The sequence below is a fragment of the Coturnix japonica genome, unplaced genomic scaffold, assembly GCF_054131305.1.
Source record: "Coturnix japonica strain WE unplaced genomic scaffold, WE-NBRP24 Scf050, whole genome shotgun sequence".
Classification (NCBI taxonomy): Eukaryota; Metazoa; Chordata; class Aves; order Galliformes; family Phasianidae; genus Coturnix; species Coturnix japonica.
This window is the reverse complement of record NW_028188953.1, coordinates 2,154,684-2,163,192: the sequence shown is the minus strand read 5'-3', so window position 1 is coordinate 2,163,192 and position 8,509 is coordinate 2,154,684. Positions and strand designations below refer to the sequence as shown.

At 52.7% G+C, this 8,509-nt stretch overlaps 1 protein-coding gene across 1 annotated transcript; it reads right to left on the bottom strand.

The window, feature by feature from the left end:
- Positions 1–3,274: 3,274 nt before the first annotated feature.
- Positions 3,275–5,599, bottom strand: ZBTB12 (zinc finger and BTB domain containing 12). The gene has a single exon (XM_085532677.1). It carries the CDS (start codon positions 5,549–5,551, stop codon positions 4,409–4,411), a length of 1,143 nt encoding a protein of 380 aa, XP_085388803.1. The 5' UTR covers positions 5,552–5,599; the 3' UTR covers positions 3,275–4,408.
- Between the last annotated feature and the right edge of the window lie 2,910 nt (positions 5,600–8,509).

The following is an 8,509-nucleotide window of genomic DNA, read 5'->3' as shown; positions in this document are numbered from 1 at the left end:
GTTCTGATGGGTCCCAATGGGTTCTGATGGGTCCCAATTGGTTCTGATGGGTCCAATTGGTTCTGATGGGTCCAATGGGTTCTGATGGGTCCCAATGGGTTCTGATGGGTCCAATGCTGACCCAATATTGGTTCTGATGGGTCCAATGGGTTCTGATGGGTCCCAATTGGTTCTGATGGGTCCAATACTGACCCAATATTGGTTCTGATGGGTCCAATTGGTTCCAATGGGTCCACTGGCCGCCATCTTGAGTGTCCAAAGCCAATGGCCGCCATCTTGTGTCACCAATGGCCGCCATCTTGGGTGTCCAAAGCCAATGGCCGCCATCTTGGGTCACCAATAGCCGCCATCTTGGGTGTCCAAATCCAATGGCCGCCATCTTGTGTAACCAATGGCCGCCATCTTGGGTGTCCAAATCCAATGGCCGCCATCTTGTGTCACCAATAGCCGCCATCTTGGGTGTCCAAAGCCAATGGCCGCCATCTTGTGTCACTAAACCTAATATCCAATGGCAATGGCCGCCATCTTGGGTGTCCAAGTCCAATGGCCGCCATCTTGTGTCAGCAATGGCCGCCATCTTGGGTGTCCAATCCCAATGGCCGCCATCTTGTGTCACCAATAGCCGCCATCTTGGGTGTCCAAAGCCAATGGCCGCCATCTTGTGTCACCAATAGCCGCCATCTTGGGTGTCCAAATACAATGGCCGCCATCTTGGGTGTCCAAAGGAAATGGCCGCCATCTTGTGTCACCAATGGCCGCCATCTTGGGTGTCCAAAGCCAATGGCCGCCATCTTGTGTCACCAATGGCCGCCATCTTGGGTGTCCAAAGCCAATGGCCGCCATCTTGTGTCACCAATGGCCGCCATCTTGGGTGTCTAAAGAAAATGGCCGCCATCTTGTGTCATCAAAGCCAATATCCAATGGCAATGGCCGCCATCTTGGGTGTCCAAAGCCAATGGCCGCCATCTTGTGTCATCAAAGCCAATGTCCAATGGCAACGGCCGCCATCTTGGGTGTCCAAATCCAATGGCCGCCATCTTGGGTCACCAAAGCTAATATCCAATGGCAATGGCCGCCATCTTGGGTGTCCAAATCCAATGGCCGCCATCTTGTGTCACCAATAGCCGCCATCTTGGGTGTCCAAATCCAATGGCCGCCATTTTGGGTGTCCAAAGCCAATGGCTGCCATCTTGTGTCATCAAAGCCAATGTCCAATGGCAATGGCCGCCATCTTGGGTGTCCAAGTCCAATGGCCGCCATCTTGTGTCACCAAAACCAATGTCCAATGGCAATGGCCGCCATCTTGAGTGTCCAAGGAAAATGGCCGCCATCTTGTGTCACTAAACCTAATATCTAATGGCAATGGCCGCCATCTTGGGTGTCCAATGGCCGCCATCTTGATTCACCAAACCCAACGCCGAAGGTCGCCATTTTGGGGCTAAATGTCTCCATTTTGGGTGGCCAAACCCAACATCCATTACCACAGGTCGCCATTTTGGGGCTAAATGTCTCCATTTTGGGTGGCCAAATCCAACAACCAACACCGAAGGTCACCATTTTGGGGCTAAATGTCACCATTTTGGGTGGCCAAACCCAACATCCATTGCCGAAGGTCGCCATTTTGGGGCTAAATGTCTCCATTTTGGGTGGCCAAACCCAACCCAACATCCATTGCCGAAGGTCGCCATTTTGGGGCTAAATGTCTCCATTTTGGGTGGCCAAATCCAACATCCACTGCCGAAGTTCGCCATTTTGGGGCTAAATGTCTCCATTTTCAGTGGCCAAACCCAACACCCATTACCACAGGTCGCCATTTTGGGGCTAAATGTCTCAATTTTGGGTGGTCAAATCCAACACCCAACACCGAAGGTCGCCATTTTGGGGCTAAATGTCTTCATTTTGGGTGGCCAAATCCAACACCCAACACCGAAGGTCGCCATTTTGGGGCTAAATGTCTCCATTTTGGGTGGCCAAGTCCAACATCCAACACTGAAAGTCGCCATTTTGGGGCTAAATGTCTCCATTTTGGGTGGCCAAACCCAATACCCAACGCCGAAGGTCGCCATTTTGGGGCTAAATGTCGCAGTTTTGGGTGTCCAAATCCAATGCCGAAGGCCGCCATTTTGGGTGGCCAAACTCAATGCCGAAGGTTGCCATTTTGGGGCTAAATGTTGCCATTTTGGGTGTCCAAACAAAACACCGAAGGTCGCCATTTTGGGGCTAAATGTCACAGTTTTCGGTGTCCAAGTCCAATGCCGAAGGTCGCCATTTTGGGGCTAAATGTCTCAGTTTTGGGTGTCCAAACCCAAAGCCGAAGGTCGTCATTTTGGGTGGTCAAACTCAACGCCGAAGGTCGCCATTTTGGGGCTAAATGTCATCATTTTGGGTGGTCAAATCCAATTCCGAAGATCGCCAAAGACCCCATATCTCATAACAATATCCCCTCAGCCCCCAATTAGCTCCCAATTAACTCATAACGACCCCTCAGCTCCCAATTAGCTCATAACGACCCCATATCTCATTACAATATCCCCTCGGACCCCAATCAGCTCCCAATTAACTCATAACAACCCCTCAGCTCCCAATTAGCTCATAACGACCCCATATCTCATAACAATGACCCCTCAGACCCCAATCAGCTCCCAAATAGCTCATAACAACCCCTCAGCTCCCAATTAGCTCATAACGACCCCTTATAACAATATTCCCTCAGCCCCCAATCAGCTCCCAATTAACTCATAACGACCCCTCAGCTCCCAATTAGCTCATAACAACCCCATATCTCATTACAATATCCCCTCAGACCCCAATCAGCTCCCAATTAACTCATAATGACCCCTCATCTCCCAATTAGCTCATAACGACCCCATATCTCATAACAATATTCCCTCAGCCCCCAATTACGTCACAATTAACTCATAACGACCCCTCAGCTCCCAATTAGCTCATAACGACCCCATATCTCATAACAATATCCCCTCAGACCCCAATCAGTTCCCAATTAGCTCATAACGACCCCGTATCTCATAACAAGGACCCCTCAGACCCCAATTAGCTCCCAATTATCTCCTAACGACCCCTCAGCTCCCGATGACCCCTTATCTCATAACAAGGACCCCTCAGCTCCCAATTATCAGATCTCAATCAGCTCCTAACGACCCCTCATGTCATAACAATGACCCCACATCTCATAACGACCCCTCAACTCCCAATCAATCCGCTCCTAATGACCCCTTATCTCATAACGACCCCTCAGCTCCCAATCAATCAGCTAACGACCCCTTATCTGATAACGACCCCTCAGCTCCCAATTAATGAGCTCCTAACGAGCCCTTATCTGATAACAGCCCCTCAGCTCCCAATTAATGAGCTCCTAACGACCCCTTATCTCATAACGACCCCTCAGCTCATAACAATGACCCCTTATCTGATAACAACGCTCCCTTATCTCACAACGACCCCCTCAGCTCCAAATCAATGAGCTAATGACCCCTTATCTGATAACGACCCCTTATCTGATAACGACCCCTTATCTGACAACCCCTCAGCTCCCAATTAACGAGCTCCTAATCAATGAGCTCCTAACGACCCCTTATCTCATAACGACCCCTCAGCTCATAACAACGCTCCCTTATCTCACAACAACGACCCCCTCAGCCCAGCCCCAGCGTCCCCATTACACTCCACGGGCGCCGTGGGTCCGGCGTTCAGCCCCACAAGTGGCGCCCGGAGCCGGGCTCAGCGCACGGCCACGTTGATCTCGGTCCCATTGGCTTCCTGCACGTTCTCCGCCGTCGTCTTCCCGTGTTGCTCTTTCAAATGCCTCCTAATGGCCGGTTTATGGGCAAAACGAGCTCATAACGACCCCTTATCTGATAACGACCCCTCAGCTCCCAATTAATGAGCTCCTAATGACCCCTTATCTCATAACGACCCCTCAGCTCCCAATCAATCAGCTCCTAACGACCCCTTATCTCATAACGACCCCTCAGCTCCCAATCAATCAGCTCCTAACGACCCCTTATCTGATAACGACCCCTTATCTGATAACAACCCCTCAGCTCCCAATTAATGAGCTCCTAACGACCCCTTATCTCATAACGACCCCTCAGCTCCCAATTAATGAGCTCCTAACGACCCCTTATCTCATAACGACCCCTTATCTCATAACGACCCCTTATCTGATAACAACCCCTTATCTGACAACCCCTCAGCTCCCAATTAATGAGCTCCTAATCAATGAGCTCCTAACGACCCCTTATCTCATAACAACGCCCCCTCACCCGATAACAACGCTCCCTTATCTCACAACAACGACCCCCTCAGCCCAGCCCCCAGCGTCCCCATTACACTCCACGGGCGCCGTGGGTCCGGCGTTCAGCCCCACAAGTGGCGCCCGGAGCCGGGCTCAGCGCACGGCCACGTTGATCTCGGTCCCATTGGCTTCCTGCACGTTCTCCGCCGTCGTCTTCCCGTGTTGCTCTTTCAAATGCCTCCTAATGGCCGGTTTATGGGCGAAACGTACGTCGCAATAGGAACATCTATAGGGTCTCTCCCCGCTATGGAGGTTCATATGGTCGTGGAGGGTTGATTTTTGGGTGAAGCTCTTCCCGCAGATGCCGCAGCCGTGAGATTTGACGCCTCGATGGACGTTCATGTGCCGGTTTAAGTTGCTGCTGTGGTTGAATTGCTTCCCGCATCGTGGGCACATGAAGACGAAATGTTGAGCTCTCATATGAAAAACCAACTTTTCTACCCCTTGAAAACCCTCCCCGCATTTCCCACATCGAGCTGGGGCACACGATGAGGAGGATGATGATGATGATGATGGAGCCGGGACGGATACGGCCCATGATGAAGGACCCGGAGCTGCTCCGCTATCATCCATCCCACCCCCTCCAGGCCCGGGGAAGATAAGCAACCCTTCCCCTTCTGTATCCTCAGATAAACTATATCGAGCCTTTACCACCCCTATAGGGGGCAGACGCATTGATTCCTCTGTACTCGTCGCCGTCGTCGTTGCCGTCATGGCGTCCTCCCTCCTCCTCCTCCTCACGGTGCCGGGCTCCACTTTGACTATACAAACATCAGGAGCCGCTTCTTCTTCTTCCTCTTCATCCTCATCTTCGTCCTCGCGTTTAGGGGGAGGGGGAGGCTCGGGTGGGGGTTGGATAAATCGAGCTAACGCCCCCCTACACCTCTCCACCACGTGTTCCATCTGTAAATAACTCGCCGCCGTTAAGTAATTAACTAAATCTCGTCCGGCGAACTCTAACGCTCCCGTATAACACGAAAGCAATAGGTCGGCCAAGACTCGGGCGCTGTGAGCTAAAGAGACGCGGAGCTCGGCCGCGGGGTTGAGGAGGAATTGATCCCTGAGGAATGGGGAGCAGGCGGCCAGGATGACGCGGTGGCCGCGGAATCGGAGGCTTCGGGCCACGATGGTGACGTCGCAGAAACGTTCTTCGGCTCGGAGACGGGTCATGCTGCGTAACGCCGCCGCTTCGTGGCCCGGGAGTTGGAAACGGAGGACTTCGGCGCACGAGGACATGGTGGAGGTGGGATATAGGGAGCTATGGGGGGTTATGGGGGGGAGATTGGGGGATAAAACGGGAGACTGGGGGGTAGGGAGGGAGCTGAGGGGAGTTGGGGGGTTATAGGGGGGAGATAGGGGGGTAGGTAGGGAGCTGGGGGGAGCTGAGGGGAGCTGGGGGGCAATGGGGTGGAAGGAGGGGGGGAGAGGGGGGAGATGGGGGGATAAAGGGGGAGATGGGGGTTAACGAGGGGGCTATGGGGGTTATGGGGGGCAATAGGGGTGGAAGGAGGGGGATATAAGGGGCTATAGAGGGGTTATGTGGGCGAGAGGAGGGAGATAGGGGGAGATAGAGGGGATAAAGGGGGAGAGGGGAGAGACGGGGAGATAGGGGGAGATGGGGGGAGATTGGGGGGTATGGGAGGCTATGGGGGGTTATGGGGGCGAGAGGGAGGAGATAGGGGGAGATGAGGGTGATAGGGGGGAGACAGAAGGGATAAAGGGGGAGATGGGGGGAGATAGGGGGAGATTGGGGGGTAGGGAGGGAGATTGCGGGGTAGGGAAGAGAACGTGGGGGAGGTGAGGAGAGATGGGGGTGATAGGGGGTGATGGGGGGCTATGGGGGGTTATGGGGGAGATAGGGGGAGATGGGGGGATAAAGGGGGAGATTGGGGGGTAGGGAGGGAGCTGAGGGGAGTTAGGGGGCTATGGGGGGTTATGGGGGCGAGAGGAGGGAGATAGGAGGAGATAGCGGGGAGATAGGGGGGATAAAGGGGGAGATGGGGGGAGATTGGGGGGTATGGGGGTTATGGGGGGTTATGGGGGGGAAAAGAGGGAAATAGGAGGAGATAGGGGGGTGATAGTGGGATAAAGGGGGAGATTGGGGGTTAACAAGACAGGTATGGGGGTTTATGGGGGGGAGAGGGGGGAAATAGGAAGGATAAAGGGGGAGATAGGGGGTTAACAAGGGGGCTATGGGGGTTATGGGGGTGAGAGGGGGGAGATAGGGGGGATAAAGGGGGAGATAGGGGGGATAAAGGGGGAGATTGGGGGGTAGGGAGGGAGCTGGGGGGAGCTGGGGGGCAATGGGGGTGGAAGGAGGGGGGGAGATAGGGGGTTAAAGGGGGGGGTGATGGGGAAGATAGGGGGGTTATGGGGGTGTTAGGGGGCAGAGGCAGATGGGGGAGTTAGGGGGGCAATAGGGGGCAATGGGGGGCAATGGGGGGCAATAGGAGAGAGCTGGGGGGCAATGGGGGGCAATGGGGTTCAATGGGGTTCAATGGGGTTCAATAGGGATCAATGGGGTTCAATGGGGGTCAATTGGGGTTATTGAATGGGGGGGGTTCAATGGGGTTATTGAATGGGGGGGGTCAATGGGGTTCAATGGGGGTCAATGGGGTTCAATAGGGATCAATGGGGGTCAATGGGGATCAATAGGGTTCAATAGGGATCAATGGGGTTCAAGGGGGTCAATAGGGTTCAATAGGGTTCAATGGGGGTCAATGGGGTTATTCAGTGGGGTTCAATGGGGTTCAATAGGGTTCAATGGGGGTCAATAGGGTTCAATGGGGTTCAATGGGGTTATTCAGTGGGGTTCAATGGGGTTCAATAGGGTTCAATGGGGGTCAATAGGGTTCAATGGGGTTCAATGGGGGTCAATAGGGTTCAATGGGGTTATTCAGTGGGGTTCAATGGGGTTCAATAGGGTTCAATGGGGTTCAATGGGGGTCAATGGGCTTATTGAATGGGGGAGTCAATAGGGTTCAATGGGGTTCAATGGGGATCAACGGGATTCAATAGGGTTCAATGGGGGTCAATAGGGTTCAATGGGGGTCAATGGGGTTCAATGGGGCTCAATAGGGTTCAATGGGGGTCAATAGGGTTCAATAGGGTTCAATGGGGTTCAATGGGGTTCAATGGGGGTCAATAGGGTTCAATAGGGTTCAATAGGGTTCAATGGGGTTCAATGGAGGTCAATAGGGTTCAATAGGGGTTAATGGGGTTCAATGGGGTTCAGTAGGGTTCAATGGGGTTCAATAGGGTTCAATAGGGTTCAATGGGGTTCAATGGGGGTCAATAGGGTTCAATAGGGTTCAATGGAGGTTAATAGGGTTCAATGGAGGTCAACAGGGTTCAATGTGGTTCAATGGGGTTCAATAGGGTTCAATGGGGTTCAATGGGGTTCAATAGGGTTCAATGGGGGTCAATAGGGTTCAATGTGGTTCAATGGGGTTCAATGGGGGTCAATAGGGTTCAATAGGGTTCAATGCAGGGTCAATAGGGTTCAATGGGGTTCAATAGGGTTCAATGGGGTTCAATAGGATTCAATAGGAATCAATGGGGTTCAATAGGGATCAATAGGGATCAATGGGGTTCAATGGGGCTCAATAGGGTTCAATGAGGTTCAATAGGGATCAATGGGGTTCAATGGGGATCAATAGGGTTCAATAGGGATCAATGGGGGTCAATGGGGTTGTTCAGTGGGGTTCAATGGGGTTCAATGGGGGTCAATGGGATTCAATAGGATTCAATAGGGTTCAATGGGGTTCAATGGGGTTCAGTAGGGTTCAATGGGGTTCAATGGGGGTCAATAGGGTTCAATAGGGTTCAATGGGGGTCAATGGAGTTATTGAATGGGGGGGTCAATGGGGTTCAATGGGGATCAATAGGGTTCAGTAGGGTTCAATGGGGTTCAATAGGGATCAATGGGGTTCAATGGGGGTCAATAGGGTTCAATAGGGTTCAATGGGGATCAATGGGGTTCAATGGGGTTCAATGGGGTTCAATAGGGTTGAATAAGGTTCAATAGGGTTCAATGGGGTTATTCAATGGGGTTCAATGGGGTTCAATAGGGATCAGTGACGTTCAATAGGGGTCAATGGGGTTATTGAATGGGGGGGTCAATGGGGTTCAATGGGGCTCAATGGGGTTCAATAGGGTTCAATGGGGTTCAATAGGGATCAATAGGGTTCAATA